Source organism: Myodes glareolus, chromosome 19 (assembly GCF_982192425.1).
Source record: "Myodes glareolus chromosome 19, mMyoGla1.1, whole genome shotgun sequence".
NCBI classification, from domain to species: Eukaryota; Metazoa; Chordata; class Mammalia; order Rodentia; family Cricetidae; genus Myodes; species Myodes glareolus.
In genome coordinates this window covers 2035251-2056383 of record NC_142044.1, presented here as the reverse complement: position 1 = coordinate 2056383, position 21133 = coordinate 2035251, and the positions used below count along the sequence as shown (strand labels likewise).

Sequence of the window (21133 nt, the reverse complement as noted above, 5' to 3'; positions counted from 1 at the left end):
TTGTAGCCATGATGCCATTGACTAAGACATGATCTGAATCTGGAGACGTTGTGATTGCCTGTAAGGAAGACAGAGTGTAGTAGTAGATGCAGGATGACTGCTGGGCCAGCCAGAAAGAATACAGTTTTGTATATTTACTGGACAAAAAGTCCCCTAAAATATACCAAGAATTAAAATGCCCCTCAAAAATATTTTCCATACTGAAAGCTAAATTTTGGTAGTGGTGTCTGGTGACACTGATTGCCAAAGCTGTTGGCTCCTGACTTCCTCCCTTACAATAGAGACAGGAGGGCTGATGTTTTCTGAAGAGCCTCTTGCTCATATGTCAGTGAGAGGTGAATTCTTCCAAGCTTAAAGAGCGGTGTTTTATCCGGGGTCCCTACCCTTCTGCTTAGCCTTACTCTTGGGCACTGCTGTGTGTTCATTTCTGTACTGGAGTCCGAGGAGATGGTTAGCTTTTCATCATGGTTATAAACTACCAGAAATTAAGCAAAGCAGGAAGATTAATTTTGGCTCATGGTGGTCACCTGGCTCCACTGCTCTTAGGCCTGTGACAAGGTGGAAGCATCATGGTGGGAAGAGAAGGAGCAGAGATGCTCACATCAGGGAGGGGAGGCAAGAACTATAACTGTCCCTTGCTGTCATGCCCAAGGCCCCACCTCCTAGTGGTCAGCTGTCAGTCCATCCACAGTATGTTGGTCCCTCTCAGTGGCGCCAGCAGTTGTGCTCCACGCCTTCAGTTCAGGAGTCTTTTTTTATTTTAGGAGGCAGTGTTTCATATTTGGATCATAGCAGAGTGAGTATTCGTATGGAAAGTGATACTTTTGCTTCTTATTTGGTACCTCCGCTGGAGTCAAGATTGAGTTTTGGTCGTTGCAAGTTACAGCTTCAAAGTGAATGGAGAAAAATGACAGTGTGCACTGTATGATCAGACTGTCAGAATAAAATGACAGTGTTCACTGTATGATAGACTGTCAGAATAAAATGACAGTATGCGCTGTATGATCAGACTGTCAGAATAAGATGACAGTGTGCATTGTACCATCAGGCTGTCAGAATAAAATGACAGTGTTCACTGTAGGATAGACTGTCAGAATAAAATGACAGTGTTCACTGTATGATAGACTGTCAGAATAAAATGACAGTGTGCATTGTACCATCAGACTGTCAGAATAAAATGACAGTGTTCACTGTAGGATAGACTGTCAGAATAAAATGACAGTGTTCACTGTATGATAGACTGTATATCATATATACACTATATATCAGTGTATATATATACACTATATATCATATATGCACTATAGATCAGACTGTCAGAATAAAATGACAGTATGTGCTGTACGATCAGACTATCAGAAGTTTTGATAGCAATCATGTGCCACGGTGTCTTAATCTTCAGCTCAGTACATTGTACACTTCATGCTTCGTTACATCTTTTCTAAGTTTCTGATTGGATTATCAGCACTTTTCCTTATGATCTTCCCTTGTTACAACATAGTCCTCCAAACATGATGCCTTTTACCTTAACTAAGCACATTAGGTCTACAGTGCTTTCTCTTGTCTTCCTTGGTAAGTTGCCCAGTTCCTTCCTTTGTTGCTATTCTTCTTGGCATTTTCCACGGTTCTATTTCCCTTTTGTGAGTCAGGCCCACCTTCATACACTATTTAATTATCGTACATTCCTCTGTAGGCAGCTTATTGTACAGCCAGACATGCATGGAGCTCTCTGTCTGTGGTAACCCTGACTCACAGCACCCTGCAACAGTGGTTATTTGGAGGGATTTCTTCAGTGGGAGTTCTAGATGTGGAGCCAAAAAACCAAATTTCAGTGCCTGGAATGTTTCTTACCTAGGTGCACTGTGTGTAATTTCACTCATCTTGAGCCTCCTAATCCTAAATGGGTACAATATCATATTCCTTTCTTTACCTACATCTGTGTTTCCCAGGAAGGGCAAGGATGAGAATACGTGCCAGAATTCTGTACCCACGTGGAAGTGCTACTTTATTACTGTTAAGGCAAAAATCTTTTAAAAAAATGGCATTTACATTTTCTGTTTCAAATTAATGAGTTAAGAATTTTATATGTGTTAAAATTGTAACCATCTAGCATTAGACTTTAAAAAACCCTGGTATGTATTATTGTGTACCTTTCCTTTTCCCATTTTTCTTCTTGTTTCTTTTTGCTTTCCTAATTACGTATTGTAGATACTTTCTCATACCAGTACATGAAAGTTTTATGTGAGCGTTACTGAATGCTTCTGTATGCTTATATATTTTTCATTCTCTTTTTCCAGTAATGGGTTTCAGCTTTTCTATTTTTGACCATTAAAATCAAAGCTACAAAAACACTGTACACATGTATTGATTTATTTGTATTTTTAATTGTCATTGAATATATTCAGAGAAGGGAATTACTGAGTCACTGGGCATTATTGTTTCCCAGTTCTCTCCTCCAGGGTGGGGAGCAAACCCAAGTCCTTGTGCATGTTAGTCTCTACTGTTGAGCTACATCCGCAGGTGGTGCGCTGAGTTTCCTAGGCGAGTCTGAACTGTGTATGTGGCTCAGGGGTGCAGGCTCAGCTGCACTTCAGCATGACTCTGACTGCTCAGGTCTTCCTGCTTCACTCAGTTTTCTAATTTTCTAAAGGTGTTTGCTATTAGTTGCGCTATGGAACTCTCCCTTGGGAGTTTCAGCTGGTCTGCTGCAGCAGCTTCTAGTGTTACTGCACATCTGCATTTCTCTATGCGAATTTCTCCAAACGTAGTTCTTCTACTCCAAAGAACTTTCTGAACTTTCAGATGTGGTCGCATTAAATGTATGGCTTCCCATTTTCTCTTATTTTCCCATGTGCTCTATATTCAAGAAAAAACAAACCCAACACCTAATCACTGATACTGGCACACACACACCATACACTTTATTATTTTGCGTAGTCTATAAGATAATGACAGTCATTGTGATATTTTCATACATGCAGATAATGCACTTTGGTCATATTATTGCCTTTGTTGCTGTCTCTTTTCTTTTCCCTCCCCAGTCTCCTTCCTATGCCAGTAGTTTCTCTTATACTGTATGTTTCTTTGTTTGTTAGTTTATATATGTGAGTGTGCATGCCCTGGTTTGCGAATGTATGTCCTGGCGGTTGAATGTGCATGCCATGGTGTGTGAATGTGCTTGCCATGATGTGTGAGTGTGTGTGTTGTGGTGTGCACTTGTGCGTGCTGTGGTGTGCGAGTGTGTATACCGTGGTGTGTGAGTGTGTGTGTTGTGATGTGCATTTGTGTATGCTGTGGTGTGCGAGTGTGCATACCGTGCTGTGTGAGTGTGTGTCTTGTGGTGTTTATGTGGAGATCAGAGTAAAGCTCTGGAGTGTCCGGCCTTCTCCTTCTGTTACAGCACCGTATGGGTTCAGAGTGTTAAACCTGGGTCTTCAGGCTCAGTGACACAAGTTCCTCTACCTAATGAACCATCGTACCAGCCCCTGACTTGTCTCCTTTTATTTTTCACTTTTTTTTTTTTTGGTATTGAAGGAAGCATGCAATGCATGTCTCTATGCTTTATTTTGCCTAGAGTTCCATTGTTTTTGTTTATTTGCTTTTGTGACTGATATGATTTTATTCCTCTTTATGGTCCATTGTGGATGTATATCACATTTTAAAACTTCTTTTTTTCATACCTTGGCTACCACATACTGGTGACTGTGTATATTTTTGTGTGAATCACCCTGGCCTTCAGGACTATTTTCTTCTCTCCTTGGTCACTCCTTTTCATGAGTCAGGTCAGCAGTCTGAGCTGTGACGCTTCCTCAGTGAGGAGGTGCTGAAGTGAAATGGCGGAGTTGGCAGAACTGGATGCCCTTCAGGGCTTTGGAGGGGGAATTGAGTAACTCGAGTTCCCCAGTCAGTTTTAAGGACAGCTGTTGTGGAGCATTTCTGTAGCTTCTCATAGTACTGGAGCAGTGTGTTCACCAACTGTCCTGAATTTCATGAAGCAGGGGACAGTGGAACAGGGTTTTAATTCTTTCCATGCCTACTTTCTATGCTTTTGTTTGTTTAGTATTAAGTGAAAGGATAGGTGTAGAGTAATGGATGGTAAGAACTCAACCAATATTTTTAATATCCTGACTTGAGTAATGTAAGGTTATGTTTTGAGAGAGATGAGATTTGATACAGGCTTAAAGGACTGTAAGGATTACGTAATTGAGTTCTGATCAGTTTGTGTGTGTGTGTGTGTGTGTGTGTGTGTGTGTGTGTGAGAGCTTGGCTTGTGAGCCAAGGTGATGATGTGCAACAGTGAGTGTGGGCGGTCAGGTAACTAGCCAGTCAGTTCTTGCCTTCTGCCATAGCTTCGGGGCATCAAACGCAGGTTGTCCGACTTGTGTGCAGCAAGAGTCTTTACCTGCTGAACCATCTTGCTAGCCCTTGGTCAGTTTGTAAGATCTTATGCCAGTGGACTGCAGAGTGGGCTAAAATAGCTAAAACACTTGAACTTGCAGAGGGCCTGGCTTCAGTTCTCAATACACACATGACTGTTCACAAATGTCTGTAATTTCCAGTTCCAGGGGATCTGATGCCCTGACCTCTGTAAACTCCTATACACATGTGTAACACATATGCACACTCATACACACACGTATTCACACACACACACACACACACACACACCATAAATAAATGTGTTTTAAATAAGATCCTGTACAAAATCATTGTGTGAGTGAGACTTAGAATAGCAGGACAATTTGTTATAAATTTTAAAATAGTAGGATAATTTATTATAAATTTTGAGTTTCAGTCTTACAATGGATTTAGAATCCCCGTGAGCTAATAGTATTACATACAGAATGGTTACGTTGTTTCATGTGCATAGATGATTAAATGAAAAAGATGAGGTAAGTTTGACTCAATTTTAGAAATGTAAATTCCTAATTTTGAATAAACTTAAAAAGCTTCACTTGCATTGACTTTTCCTGACTAAAGACATTAAGGATTTCTGTTTATTTTAAAATCATTTATGCATTTGCCCTTGAGACAAGTTGGTGGGTGCATTTTTATCAAAACCATATACACGGTGACATATTAAATGTATCATATTATTATACTAATCATATGACTCTAGAAACAAAAGTAACCAGAGGACTGAAGCCTATCAAAACCATCTTTTTGTTTTTGTACAATGAAATTCTTTTTAAATTTGCCAGGGAATTCATAGTAATATTGAAACCAGATGTAGACTTCCGTCTTGTAACGTATTAGCTCAGCTACAGAAGTCTTATTTCCACCCTGATTACTGAGCAGTGCGTTTGTGGCTTATAATCTCTCTCTCTTTATAACAGACCTAGAAAACTCCATTGAAATGATTTAAACATGACATAGCCCTTCGTGTAGTGACAAAATAGAACTAAACCCCAGTGTATTGAGGATCACTTAATTAAACCTCAAATCGAAGTATCCCTGCTGATAATTTTCTCTTGAAGGACTTCTTGACAGATATGTAGAAAGAGCGCTAGCCCTCATTTGAGTGGATCTGAGACTGAAATTCCCATTATTTCCTTCTGCTGGAAGCAGATCATTTTTCCTGTTTTTGTGTTTGTTTTTTCCTTTCTCCAAAGGTTTTCAGTACAACTTGGCTGTCTTAGGGTTTCTGTTGTCGTGATAAAATCATTCCCCAAGTCAACATGAGATGGGAAGGGCTTATTTCACCTTGTATCCTGTACTTCCATCACCAAGGGCAGCCAGGGCAGGAACCTGGAGGCAGAGGGGAGCACTTCTTGCTGGCTGGCCTGCTCCTGATGGCTTGCTCAGCCTGTTCTCCTTTAGCTCCCAGGACCATCAACCCAAGGGTGCACCACCCACCGCGGGGTGGACCCTTGAGCAGCAATCCTCAACCAAGAAAATGTACCATGGGCTTCCCCACAGGCCATCCGGTGGGGGCGTTTTCTCAACTGAGGGTCCTTCTTTGCAGTTGACCGTAGCCTGTGTCACGTTGACACACAACTACCAGCACACTGACCGTTTTAAAATGGTTGAGTCTGTGTCTGTTTGAATTGATGAAATTTTTATAGAAGTGAAACACCATAGTACCTTAAATTTTATTAAATAATGGAAATAAACTCCACATGAAATCTATCCACTTTGGGTAAAGCTATAATTTATATATAAATAAAAATTAAAAACAGATTATTTCAGACTGAGAGTCCATGTCTTAGGAAGGTGAGGTCTGTGCTTTATGTTTTGATAGCAGTTGATGGGCGAGTGTCTAAAGGCACCAGGTAAGCCTGAGAGACAGGCTTTTAGGTCTGGGCCTGCTGTGTGGTCAGTGTCCATTAAGTAATAGACAGTTCCTGTCTGCTCTCAGCTCCTCTCCACTACTGAAAACCAGGGTTCCGGGAGCAGCTTTAGTTCCTGACAGACTACTTTTGTCCAAAGTTCATTTGATTTCATTTTTATTTAAAACAGATGAGGCAGCGATTGGTTGCTTCAAATTAGCTAAAATTATGTGTATTTTTGTGTTAGAATTAAAATTTAGCCTACCACTTTCCCCTGATTTCAGATCTCAGTGGAAGAAAAGTGGGTTTTCCTTGGTCTTTAAGACCTCTTTACAGTTACGACAGATCCGTTCGTCCTGAGCTCAAGCAGGTGTCTGCATTTCTGTGCTCACGGCCTTCCTCTCTGTGGATGCTGCCCCTGTGTTTCTTGTCTGATTAGTCCAAAGAAAGACTAAGTTTTGTGTCACTTCCTCTTTTCTTCCTTAATTGTCCCCTCTTGTGCTTTCATTTCACGTTGAAGATGCTTTAAAAATACTTAGCAGCTTCTATGTCTGTCTCCTACCTTCTAGAGCAGGGTCCTCAGCTGTCTTCATGCTACAGCCCTTTAATAGCCTTCTTCCTGCTGGGGTGACCCCAACCATAAGATTACTTTGTTGTTACTTCATAACTGTAATTTTGCTACTGGTATGAATTGTGTTATAAATATCTGATATGCAGAATATCTGATCTGTGACCCCCAAAGGGGTTGCAACCCACAGACTGAGAACCACTGTTTTCTAGACTGAGACCCTCTTGGCTAGGTTAAAAGTACCTCCTTCCCCTCTGGCTTCCTACCCTGCCCTAGTAATTGAACTGACGATTTTGATTACTGAGCCTTTCCTATCTTTGAGACAGTGTTTCTCCGCAATGCCTAGTCTGACCCTGAAGTTCTCATTTTCCTGCCCTGGCTCCTCAGTTGCTGTTATTTAATAGGTTGCTACCATGCACAACTTTTTGTTTTTATTCTTTTATAATATAGAGGTGTGGTCCCAGAGTGCTGAGCTGTAAGAACACACTGTGCAAGTCTGAGAAGTTGACACTAAAGCTACTAATTATGAAGATTGCTTCTTGTCTAGAATTGTGCATGTTTGCCATTTATTTCCATTTGTATATCTTTAGACATCTAGCAAAATATTGAAAGACTCCTGAGTAACAGAAGTGATTTATTTCTTATTTTATGTTCAAAGATCTTTAAAAAATTTTTAAATTTAATTAAACTATAATTGCATTATTTTACCTTTTCTCGTTTCTCCCCTACACTTGTACTCTTCTCCAACTAGTTTACAGTTCTCTCTTCCTTAACCATTCATTGTTGCATGTGCATGTAAACTAACAATTGTATTAATAAAACTTGTTGAATCTGTTTAGTTTTGCCTGCATGTATGTGTTTCTACGATTGATTACTTGGTATTGGATAACCAGTCCATGGGGCTCGTCCCTGGGGAAGACTTACTCTGCTTCTCTCGGCAGTTGCAAATTGCTTGTAACTGTGGGCTCTGTGAAACTTGCTCTGTCGATACTGGAATATCAACTCTTGGAATTGCTCAGGAAGGTTTAACAGCCATGTTGCTGAGAGCCCATGGGCACAGCTTCTCTGTTACAGGTAGGGGCACAACCTCACAGCTGACTTCCTGGTCCTCTAGTTCTTAGAGTCTTTGTGCTTCTTCTTCCACGATGTTGGCTGAGTTGTAGGGATGATGTTGTGTTGTGGATGTATCAGTTTTGGCTGGGGATCCCTTGGTAGTTTTTAATCTACATTTTGATTAGTTGTGGCTTTCTCTAATGGTCTCTTGCTGCTACAAAAAGAAGCTTCCTTACCTGGGTCTGTGCCATGTGTGGGGCCCTGGTAGAAGACAGGGCTGGGGTTGGTGGCAGAGTGGAAGGAATGGAGATGGGCTGACCAGAAATCCTTTAGTCATATTCCCACAGCCCCCACATTGCTCTCTCCATCTGGGTTCATGACCTAGGGCTATAGAGCTGGAACCTAGGTGACACTCTTCTCTCCTACTCTCTGATGTGACTGAAAACCATTAATTTAGAAAAGTGGAAGAACCATGGGTATAGATCAGTGGTCACACTGCAAGCAAACAAAAGCAAAACCTTGTAAGTGTTACAGAGATTCCTTCCTTTTAGGACACAATAATATCTCATTATATGTTGCCATGGTTTGGATAAACATCCTTCTGAAGTCCATGAGTTAAAGACTTAGGCCTCAGAGTGATAATATTGGGAGGTGGTGAGATCTTTAGAGATGAGGCTTTGAGGTCCTCAGGTCATCAGGGGTGTTTCTCCAAAAAGTATTTTGAGACCTTGCGTGGACTTTCTTTTATACCTGGTTTGTGATGTAATCATTTTTGTTTCAGCAGTCTCTCTGTTCTCTTAGCCTTGGCCTGACCTTTCCAAACTGTGCCAGAGTAAACCTTTTCTCATTACATGTTAAATCTCTCAGGTATTTTGTTATAGGGACAGGAAACTAACATACAAATGTAAGCATCCATTTGCTCATACATTCATCTGTCACTGACGTTGATGTTTGCTTCTTTTAGCTCTGTGAATAATGCTGTGAGGATAGGTGCAGGTACCTCTTCGAGACTTTGCTTTCAGTTCATATTTTCTGGGGAGTGTGTTTAAAATTTTTAGGGTGTATCGAAGATCTTTCTGTATGACTGTTAGCCATTTGTATTTTTTAAAACATTTATTTTATTATTGTATGTGCATGTCATGCACACTCAAAGCCTGCATGCTTTGGCGTGTGGAGTTGAGAGGACGTTTGTGTGAGTCGCTTCAGTCTTGCCGCCCTGCTGAGCCTGTTCTCTTTTTTGCTGCATCGTGTACTCTGGGCCTGCGGACCTGAAAACTTCGGCTAATTCTTGGTCTGCATCTCCCATCTCACTGTAGGAATATTGAGATGAAAAATAGTGCAACTGCATCTGGCGTTTTATGTGAGTTCTGGGAAGTGAGGCTTGTCTGTGTTTTACCTGTTGAGCCACCTTGACTCACATTGGTTTGTCGTTGAGGAAATAATCTATTCTTGGCCTGTGCCTATTCTTTTAAAAAAGGTTTTTCTTTTGCTGTTGACCTTTAAGAGTTTTCTGTATATTTTGGGGATTGTTGTTTGATCACAAAAATAGCTTGCATTTTTGCTACTTTGGGGATTGTGTTTTAATTGCTATTACACAGATTTAAAAAAAATTCATTAAGTCCCCCACTTGTGTCTTATTTTGGGCTTATTTCCTCTTGGGTGTCCATGTTGTGAAGCTTTTACTGTCTTTCTTTTCTAATTGTGGTTTGGATTTAGTCTTACATTTAAATCCTTGGTCTATTTTGAGTTAATATTTGGATATGGAAAGATTCTTCTTTCTCTGTCAATGGTTTTGATACCTTGTTGAAAATCATGTGACTAGCTATGCATAGGTTATTTCCGGGATCCTCATTCTATTCCGTTCTTCCGTTTGTCTTTAACGGAAGATTTGTCTTTAGTAAGTTTGTCTTTAGTAAGATTTCAACTTAGGAATTAGCAGTCTTGTAGTTTGTTTAGACTCATTACTAGCCCAGGCTGGCCCTGGAGGCAGTTCTACCTCAGCCCCTGAGTTGTGAGATACAAGTGGGAACCATCACCCAGTCTGGGCCCATGAATTTTAACATTTTTCTCTGTTTCTTAATTACCTTTACTGAGGTTTTTGATGGAGAGTACATTGAATCTGAAGATTGCTCAGGTAGCAGGAGCATCTCAGCAAGTCGTCTGGACGTGGCCATGGGATGCATTTCTGTTCCTGTTCTCTCTTTGATCTCTGCTTCCTGTTTCTTACTGTATGAATCTTCTTGGTTAATCCCTATGTGCTTCATTCTTTTGATGTTATTGCAAATGGATTTTTTTTTGTGATTTCCTCTTTAGAAATGCTAATGATTTTGTGTGTTTATTTTGTACTCTGTATCTTGCTACTTTGCTAAAACTATTTATGCTTACAGTTTTTTAGTTTAGTAGCTGTTGTTTGGCAAACAGATCGTTTTACTTCTTATCAACCCTCCAGTACTCTAGAAGTGGTGAGAATGGTTATCTTTGCTTCTGACTTAGTGGAGAAGCCTTGGTCATCATGGTTCTCCGAGTGCCCTGTGCGCAATTCTGGCTTTGGGTTGGCGCTTATTCTTCTAGTTCCTAGCTCACTGTGTGTTTTCATCATACTTGATTGAATTAAAGTTTACTGTTTAGTCATTTGGCTTTTCTGTTAATGGTTGAAGTGGTCATGTGATTTCTCTTTTGCCATTTTGCTAAGATAGTGTATTTCATAGCGTAAATTTTGTATGTTGCACCGTCCTTCAATTTGAGAAATAAATTTATTTCTTCATGTTTTATAAAATCCTATCAGTATTCTGCTTACTTGTATTTGCCAGTATTTTATTAAGGATTTGCATTAATGTGCACAAAGGGCACTGTTCTGTGTCCCCCCCCCCCCCCCACTTTGTAGCTTCCTTACAGTGTCCATTTCTATCCTGGTCGCAGGATAATATATTAATAAAATACGTTTTCTAAAAGTGCCTCCCCCTTTCTGATTTTTAGAAAGGTTTGAGAAGTTGAATCAATGAATTTTTCTCCCCACCTTCTTTTAGTGTAGATTGTGTCTTCTAAGATAACACTCACACAATTGGCTCCATATCATTAGATCTCAATAAAAGTGCCTTTCAGGGATGGGAGCTGGAAGTGAAGCCTAGAGACAGTGGATGCTTAGAAAGTGTGTCTCCCTGGGTCAGCTTCAGGGCACCTCCCCATCTCCAGACCCTGCTTAACACGCTATAAAACACGAAATTCAGACAGCCTCTCAGAGATCCCTGAGTATCCAAAGACGTGTCTCAGCCCTTCTCTGGTTCTCTGCTGTGTTTTCTCTGTGGCAGCCACCACTGGCTGTTTTCCTGTGCTACCACCTGTGTTCTATCAAGTTATGCCTTCCTCTGTACCTAGAAAACAAGCTCAATCATTTATGCTTGATTTGATTATGTAGGTATAGATAAGTCATTGGACATTGGTGATTAAGTTACATGTCATGAGATGGACTGAGAAGCCAACCCTCGATGACAAGGTTGTTTCTCTAGTGACCATTTCCTATTGTTAATTATTCAGGGTCCCACCCAGAGTGACTTCATTAGTATGAAAGGGTTATGAATTCAGAATAAGGAGCCAGAGATAAACTATAGTTCAGTTGGTAGAGTGCTTGCCCTCATGTCTGAAGGCCCTGGGTTTGGTTTCCAGCACCACATGAAGTGGGTGTTGTGATGAATCTCTGAAAGCCCAGCACTCAGGCGGGACAGGTGGGAGACCAGAAGTTCAGTGTCTTCTCCAGCTTGGTAGTAAGATGGAAGGCACCTTGTGCTACATGAGACCCTGCTTCTGTGCATGCATGTGTGCGTGTTTCTTTCATCTCTTTTGTTCAGCAAATTACAAGGGATTTAGAAAATTCTTTTCTAATAATAGGAACCTAGAAAGAAGAACAAATATTTACCTATATTATTTCAGAATATCATGCTACGCTACAGAATTTTTATAAAAGGTAAATGAAATACTCATTAAAAAACAGGTTATAGTGGCTCAAAGAGAAATGATGATATCTTGGGATATGCATCTTTACTCTATGAGTGTCATGGATAATTTTAAAGAAATTTAATCTTCCATTCTTCAGTAGTGTGTAATAGTGGAATTACAGAATTGTGTGGAGGGCAGGAGTTTTGTGGCTTGTTAGTCTTGGTCTCTTTTGTAGAGGTTTAATGGGTGTTGGAAAGAGGCATTTGTGCCGGCGCTGGTGGTACCTGCCTTTAATCCCAGCACTCAGAAGGCAGAGGCAGGCGGATCTCTGAGTTTGAGGCCCGCCTGGCCTACAGAGCCAGACATAGAACAGTCAGGGCTACACAGAAAATCTTGTCTTGAAAAATAAAAAGCAAAAACAAAAAAGAAAAGAAAGTATGAACTTGTTACTGATGTTGTCTCTGTGATTTTTATCTGATATTGTATTTCATCATTACTTTAAAAATATTCCTTTCTAGTTAACAGAAGACGAAATTGCAACTATTCTAAAATCTACGTTGAAAGGATTAGAATATTTGCATTTTATGAGGAAGATACACAGAGATATAAAAGCGGGGAACATTCTCCTCAACACAGAGGGGCACGCAAAGCTTGCAGACTTTGGAGTGGCTGGACAGCTGACAGTAAGTTCACTTTAATAATTTGATATATTTTGAACTATTTTTCAGACTTGATTTTGACTAAACTGATATTTGGGAGATATGGAAGGATAACTTTGTTATTCTTTAGGCGAGGAAGCCATGTTTGAGTCTGTTTAAAAGGTTTGGGTCAGTAGATAATAAAAGACGTTTTATCATCCAAATGCTCAATTTTGTGAAAGGGAAACAGATCGAGGCTCTTGGTACACTGGTTTTCTTCCACTGCTTTTATTGTTATCATACTATGCTAAGTCACTGTCTTTAATAAAATGATGAAGAGTTAAAATCTCTTGGTTATTTTATAGTTTAAGATTCCTAAAATATGTCATGTTATAACTAGTTGAAGCATTAGGAAAATAGTGTTTAATAGAATCTGTGTTATTAGTGGATCACAGGTTTTAATGAATATGTTGGCATACCTGTTTCCTTTGTGTTTTTGTGTAGTATTTATGCCTATATAATATCATTGCAGGATACAATGGCAAAACGCAATACTGTAATAGGAACCCCATTTTGGATGGCTCCTGAGGTAATTCAAGAAATAGGTTACAACTGTGTGGCTGACATCTGGTCCCTTGGCATCACTTCTATAGAGATGGCAGAAGGGAAACCCCCTTATGCTGACATCCATCCGATGAGGGTAAGGAAATTATGTTTTGCTAAAAGCACTGGTTTTGACTCCTGCAGTTTTGCAATGGCAGCATAAACAAACACAGAGTGAATGCATTCTCGTGAGTCAGAGTCTGCAGAAGGAGTGGACTTAAGTTTCCGCTCTATTTCACTGCATGGTCGTTTATCTTCAGCAAGCACTCTCTTTCCACCGTAAATGCTACGATAGCCTTTCCAGGGAATGCTCTGTTTCTTTGTTCTGTAGCTCATTGCTTCCTGAAGGCTGCTGGAAAGGGCTAAGAAATGAGCCCCCACTTTCCTATGCACTCCTCAGTTCCTACCTCTCTGTGTCTTTTCTTCCTCCTGTTATTTAACCTGATATTTAAAGTCCCAGTGGGGCTGGAGAGATGACTCTGGTTAAGACTATGCTGCTCTTCTAGAGGGCCTGGGTTCAGTCTCAGCACCCACATGGAGGCTCACATCTGTCTGTAACTCCAGTTTCATGGGTTCCTATATCATCTTCTGACCCCTGTGTAGGCAAACACCCATACATATAAAATAAAGAATGTAAAAGTCCTCATGCTCACTGTTGCTATCTATCTGTAAGGGAACTAGGTATATTTCTTTAAAATTGATTATTTATTTAAAAATACACTTTTTTTTGCTTACTATTACTTGCCCCCACGAACTCCTTTCCATAATAATCTTTGCATTTGAAGTATATTCCCTGCATATTCAAGTCTAGCTTGTTGTGTTTTAGGATTTGTAATGACACTTTGTCTAGATTATAGTACTATGCGACTCTCTGGCATAGGTATGCACTTTTATCTTTGTATATATTTATTGCCATCTAGTGGCTGTAGTTGCCCTAGGACGGTTGTCAGAGTAAAGGGGGAAGAATGTATTTATGGAAAAGATAGGGAGACTTAGAGAGGAGAATGAAGTGAAGGAAGACGGGAATACTTTTGAATATCTAATGAGGAATAAATTGGAATTATGTTTAATATTACAACAATACAAATAACTGCAGTGTTGAAAATACTTAAAAATCTACATGCCGTACTGAGACACATTACCAGTTGTATTCCATTTGTATTATCTTTGTACGCATAAGCTCCTTTGGCAATATTAAAAAGAAACATAATGTAAATGTATTTGAAAACAACATGAAAAATAGGAAAGTCAGCACAGGAATGTAAACTCTCGTTCTTTTTTCAGTATCAGTCACCCTTGATCCTCTGTCAGGGTGTTCATGGGGTGTGATTCTCTGGTGAGAACCTCTGCCAGGTTGAAAAAATTGTAGTTTGTGACTCTGATTTAATCTTCTTAAAACTCACTTGAGTTTGAATTCATATTTACAAAGTAGTAAAAAATATATTAGAATACAGTATTTCTCTTTTAAAAAATATCTCGATGCACTGCATATTTTGCAAACTTCTTAGGATTACTTGGTCTCTATATTTTAAAATCTGCCAGATTTTGAAGTCTCAACTAAGGTTTTACTTATTTGTTTGTTTGTTTGTTTCATATGTAGTACATTTGCCTATGTATGTCTGCTTTGTGCCTGGTGCTCACAGGGGCCAGAGAGGGTATCAGTCCTCGGAGACTGGAGGTATGGATGGTTGTGTGCTGCCATGCAGTGCTGGGAACTACCTGGGTCCTCTGGAGGAGAACTAAGTGCTGACCCGCCTCTCCCCTCCTCAGATTTTATTTAGATGTGTGGAGGTTTCCTTGACATCAGCAGTCCATATAGAATTTTGTTTTTCTCCTCATAATTTGCATATCGAACACATGACTCTATCATCTTTGGATGGTTACTGTATGTGTTTCCAAGTGTGATGTGGTTGTTGACTGCTCTACAGTACAGATAGGATTGTGCTGTGAGCTGCTTCCCAGCTGGAGTGCTGAAGAGTGAGAAGCAGCCGGCTCCTGCAGGAGGTGGACTTCAGACTTCACCTTCAGACTTCAGTGCCTTACTGAAAGCACTCTTGCTTCCTGGACATGACCACATTTCCTTTTTTTTTTCTTGGTTTTTCACTAGATGCTTAGAAAGTGGAGTTGTCTGTTGGTTTGTTTGCACTTCAGGACTTTCCCTTGGGCCAACCTTAGCGTAAAGCACAGAGAGATGTGTGTTGCCGTTTGTCACACAGAATGCGAAACCATGTTGTCCAGGGTGGGCAGCTGATAGAGCTAGTGACGAAATAGTGAGTTAGTAACTTGTGCAGTCTCAGCCAGTGTCAGTGGTTTGGTGTGTATGGGTGGGGGTGCTTAAGTTAAAAGAGACTCCCAAGAGTGAAAAAATGGCCCTCTCTAGAATGGGACAGTGAAAAGATGTATTTGAAAGTGTTACCATACCACCAGGTAGTTTAGATGAAACCTTTAAGTAAAGGGTTATATTATTTGTTAGTATGACTTAACCTGTCAGTAGCATAACCAAGATTTAAACTCAGGGATTGAATTTAGGTCAGTAGCTAGGCTGCAAGTCCCCTGAACAGTTTAGCTGTCTTGTTGGCCTCCTATTCTTAATAGGCTTCTGGCCCTACCAACTCTATGTAATAAGAACACTACTTATGCTGCTGACTTCCAAGACTGATATGGGATTAGGTTTTTATAATCATTTGCTTATTTTTTCCAGAGTAGTGATGTGACAGATATTTGAGAATTTTGACACTTGAATCAGTTTTTATCTGTGAATTAGCGGTAACAGCCTCTCTTGTGTGTACTTCATAGAGTTGTTAAGTTCAAATGAGATATCTGGGAAAGGCGCTCAAACATTAAGGAAAACTGAATTGTTAGGTAGCATTTTGCAATTAGTTTTCAGTTTTTATAAATGATTGAAGTTCTTAACGACTCCTATTTAGTTCTGGTTACCGTCTTTCTTCGGGAACTTTTGCCGTGGGAAGAACAAGCACTGTTTATTGCCGTCTGACTCTGGTGTCGGCCGGCAGGACAGGGGAGGCGGGTCAGGACCCTCTGTAGGACTCAGGCGTCACTAGGGAAACAATGGGCCATACAGACAGATACATTTTATCTCTTTCTAATAGTGATTAATGGAGTTTGCTTATTTGTTTTTAAATAGGTGTTTATGTGTATGGGTGTGTATAGAGTTCAAGGCCAGCCTGGTCTTTATATTGAGACCTGCCTCAGAAAACAAAACAACCCTTTTTCTGAATTCTTCTCTCGTATTATATTAATAATGTATCTAACAGCACATTTTAATGAGGCAATTGTCTTATATTTCCTGTTAGATCTTAGTTTTAAAGGAAGTGTGCTTCACATTTATTTTGAGCTAAAACTGTCAGAATGACCTTTATATAAAAGTATTCAGTAAATATTTTTGTTAAGTGAGTGTGAACTAAGTTCCTTTCTATCTGGAGGGTGCTTCTGTGACTAGTACTGACACCTGGTGAGCCCAGATTCTTCTTTCTTAAAATAATAAATGTTTAACTTACAATGTAAGGTCTGGGAAATACACAAAAACTGACTGTAAATGCTAATAAGATACAGCTTGAAACACTCATCTTTCCTTGTATCCTGCCTTTCAGCCTTTTATTTAATGAAAATTATTTAAATTTTAGGCTAACCTTATTCATGTTTTTTTTTTTGACTGTTTAAACCCTGTCTCCTACTGACCAGGAAGAACGGTATTACCATGCCCCAGTTCTAGTCTCTGGACAGGAGCATGGGTTCGCGAAGGACTGGAATTGTTAGACCGTGTGGAAGATTTCTGTTTTAAAGCGATCGTGTGGGATTAGTATTTTGATCATTACAGATACTGTTTCATTCTCAGTTTGTTATAGTGACTGTTGAGGTAGAGAATTAAGGTAACAGTCATTGCAGAAAGCACACAAGTCAGTGAATTTGTGGCTTGGAGATTGGTATGTTGACAGGTGCTGACTATGATTTCAAGTGTACAACACTTGGAATTTCATAATAATTTTGGTAAGAAATAGCTTTTCTATCAAGTTTGACTTAAAATTATACAGACACACAAAAATGACAATAGATAAGACATACTTAAAACAAATGCATATTGCAACTAAATGTCCTCAGAAAGAATTGTTCACTGTCCTAGAGACCGGTATGTCCTGATTATGCTAGTTCAGATTGTGTGTATTGGTGCTTAGTTTTCAGTATATCTTTTACATGATTCGAACCTCTTCATTATAGATGGGGTGTTATATAGTTAAAGGCAAGGGACACATGATAAAGGTGACTTTGTACGCGTTTCAGTCACTTGTAAACTACAAGTCACCATTTTTATTGAAGGCTTGCGAATCTCTCAAATTCTGTAATCAAATAAATGATATTAAAGACAGAAGTACAGAAGTAATTTGACATAACAATTGTGGCTTATACTGAACATATGTTCCTGTTAATAAGTTGCATTATGATCTTTCAGGGCTTGTATTTAGCCAGTACATTTTGATTCATTTGATACCCTCAGTTTTTCTTAATTTTTATTAGCAAGTTGTTACAGTGGTTAACAAGAAATACACAGATTTAAGTTGCAATAGTTTTCCCAGGGTTATATGATCCAACTTCACAAGCGTCTTGAACATATGTAGATGCTTTTCTATTTTGCTTTAGCTATGACATACAATTGATATAGGCAAGCATGAAAGCTTGGGCAAATTTTCCCTGCTTTTTCTGGATCTTGCTCAGGTTCTGTGGTATTTATGTAAAGAACAATTTTGTTACTTGGGAATGCATGTTGAAATTACCATGTGCGCTGTTTTGCTGTAGGCCCGTTGGCACTGCCACAAAGGTGACGCTCTGCCAGTAGGCCATTTCCTTGTCGGCTGCATTTACAATTTAATAGAAATATTACATGACTTTTTAAACAAGTGTTTTGGCAGGGAGGAAATGGCAGATTCCATACAAACAAGCATAGCTTCCTTTTCTTAACCACACTGCAGCTACTCAAGAAATTGTAGTTGGTTTCAAGTTTGGGGGTTTAGGAGTAGAATGGGGAGTCAGGTTGAAGCAGGAATGACATTGATATTTGCTATAAAATAGTCATGCATTTTAGCTGCTGGATTTTATTACTGTTTAGTTTCAGTCAGTGACAACTAATATATTTCTGCATCACAGCTCAGATAATTTTAATGCAATTTAGGAATAACTGGGTTCTCATTGGTTGAAAAGGCCAGGACCACAGATAGGTCCTAGATGGTAGCACTGCTTTTTAAAGTTTTGTTTCTTATACTTTTGGCCTCGCTGTGTGATTGGTTCTTCATGACTTTGCCTAAGAATTACTTTTTTTTCTTTTTAATAAACTGTGATTTAGTCTTAGTGAGCAGCCTTTGGAGCTGGAGAGCACAAGGAAATTTGGTAGATTGGTTCACACTGATGTCAAACCTAAAATGTTTCTGTCATGTCTTTTGGTCAGTCTGTTTTGGGTCTCTGTTATGCATTTTGAAACTTGAAAGGTCACATTTACAGTTTTTATTTGGAAGTTACTCCATCATATTCCTCTTTTACTTACTTAGTCCTCTGGCTCTTGAATCATTTGCAGCTTTGAATACAACTTCTATCTTTAGTTGTAAAGGATTTATACTTTTGGAAATGGCTATAGGGAGAAATTGTGTCTTACTTTTTGACATTTCTGTAGCCACATTCTTTGTCTAGTGTAGATCTCATTTTTCTTTTAGAGGAAAAAGGGATGGTTTATACTTTACTCCTTTTCTTTTCTTATTGCTTCTGACTTCTTCCCCAACTGCCTGGCAGCTGTGGCGTGTTACACTGCTCGTGGCGTGGTGGAGACTGGCACTGGGTGTGTTCTTATAGCCATCCTAGCGCTGCCTTTTGTTGTTCCATGGTTCAGTTTGTTGGTAATGGACATATGGACATCATATGTTCCGTGGAACACTGTACGGAACCAATTTGAACTGTTTCCATTCGCCTCAAGTCCAATCACGGTATTTATTTTTCCATGGCATTTACCCAGATTATCCATACCTCCTGCTCAGCTCGTGTCCCTGCTACCATGGACTGTGCTCCCCTGATGGCCTCGAGTTTCTCACAGTATGTAATCGCCTTCCCCAGCTCCCTTCTCATAGTGCTGATTGATGTTTATAAACAAGGCCAGGATCCTTTAGATAACAGATGTCCAGGTGCACAGCGGTGTGATATTCACTTTGTTTTTGTTTACACACAGGAGAGTTTTATATCCATTCTCCGTGACTGGAATTGAGTATTCTAGTGAAAAAAAATCTAGAAGAGTGACTTATGGTTTTCGACCAGTATTGCTTACGTTTTAGAAGCCATAGTAACAGTGATGTGATATCAGACTCCATTTGGCTTATCAAGTTGCAATTTATCCCTGTATTTTGAAGGTGAGATCCTCAAGTTCTTTTGCAGGCAGGCATGAGGAAATATGGCCGTGGCATTGTTTACTGTAGTGCCCTTTAGTGCTCTGGCCTTGCATAAAGGCATTTCTAATTACCGCTTCGCAGACAATTAGTGGAGGAGTTGCCATACTTTTATGCCATTCAGTGAGCCAACTATTGTTACTGGGAAGCTGTAGTTTTAAGCTGTGAGCTTGTGGGTCAACTGGCATGTATTCATCTTTATTCATTTAGCCAATATTTACTGAGTACCCACTGTCTACTGGGGACTGTTCACATCCTGGGGATACAGAAATAGAAGAAAAATATGAGCATTTCTCTATTGAGTTTTATATACTGCGGGGGAATGAGAATGTAGAAAAGAAATACGGCATTTATATTACATGGTAATAAATAGAAAAAAAGCAAAGGAACAAAATAGGAAATGGTAAAAGCCACATCGTGTTTGAAGTATTGTGTTGTAATTTTAGTCAATATTTCATCTAGAAAGTGGTACTTGACTAAAAACATGAGGGAATTCAGGCTGAGTATAGAATACTGGTGGCCGAGGTAACAGTTTTGTGTTTAGTTGTGCTGAAGTGGGGTGTGAAGACTCCTGTGTGTTTAGTTGTGCTGAAGTGGGATGTGAAGACTCCTGTGTGTGTCATGAGGTCTTGAAGGCTAAAATTCGCTGCGCAGACTTTTCTTCTGAATGAGCAGCATCTGAGTAGAGGAGGGCGTAACGTTAGCCTTAAGATGGTGAGGGTAGACTTTCTCAGGAGGCTTTTCCTTACACTAAGAGAGGGATGGTGGCTGGTTGATGAGAATGGCAATCGCAATAAAACAGCTAGTAGTTGGGTTCTGATATATACGTACATACGTGTGTGTGTGTGTATACATATATATACATATATATATACATACATATTTAAAGTGGGTTAGCTGAATTTATAGATAAACCATGTACGTTAAACACTGATGATCTCAATAGTCACTCCGATCTGCTTTGGAAGATGGTTGTTTTTACTTTATTAGTTTATGTGGGGGGCAATGTGAGTGAAATATTGTTTATTTTTATAGGAACCCAATTATAATTTTAATACATGTTTGTCATACAGAGGAAAGAAAGGTGTAAAGGAAGAAAGCAAAGCATAAAAATGAAAATAAAAATCGCCAGTGCTTGTATTCCTACGAGACTTAAAATTCACATGATACATGGTCTTCCTGTTTGCTCTGTGTGTCTACCACAAGAACATGCTGGGTTTTTTAAAAACATTTTTCAGTCAACTTTGGAATAATGAAATTATATTGTCTGCTAATATCATCTTCTCATTTAGCACTATGTCTTGACTGCTTTTCCATATCCTTTTGTCTTAAGCAGTGTGTGGTCGTGACGCATGCGTGTGATCATAGCTCTTGGAAGGCTGAAGCATAAGGAGGGCCAGTTCAGGGCCACTGGAGTACGTACAAGGCTTTGTCTCAGTAGACAAATAACCTGAGAGCAAATACAATCTGAAATGAAAATTTTGAGTACCTTAAACATAATATTTTAAATACAATCTGCATTTAAGGCAAAGCTTTGAAAAGAATGTTTCTTTATAGCAAAAGAGAACAGCCTAGATAGAGAAACGTCCACTAATCCCGACCCCAACATTTATAAAACAGTGTTTGAAC

At 39.5% G+C, this 21133-nt stretch overlaps 1 protein-coding gene across 4 annotated transcripts in view; it reads left to right on the top strand.

Annotated features, from left to right (window-relative positions):
- Stk3 (serine/threonine kinase 3) overlaps positions 1–21133 on the top strand; it is a 224827-nt gene that overhangs the window by 59878 nt on the left and 143816 nt on the right. For all 4 annotated transcript variants that reach the window (XM_085679124.2, XM_085679123.2, XM_085679122.2 and 1 more), the window contains exons 5-6: positions 12342–12506; positions 12994–13161. In XM_085679124.2, the coding sequence (XP_085535250.1) occupies positions 12342–12506; positions 12994–13161 (333 nt within the window). The remainder of the gene's footprint in view (positions 1–12341; positions 12507–12993; positions 13162–21133) is intronic.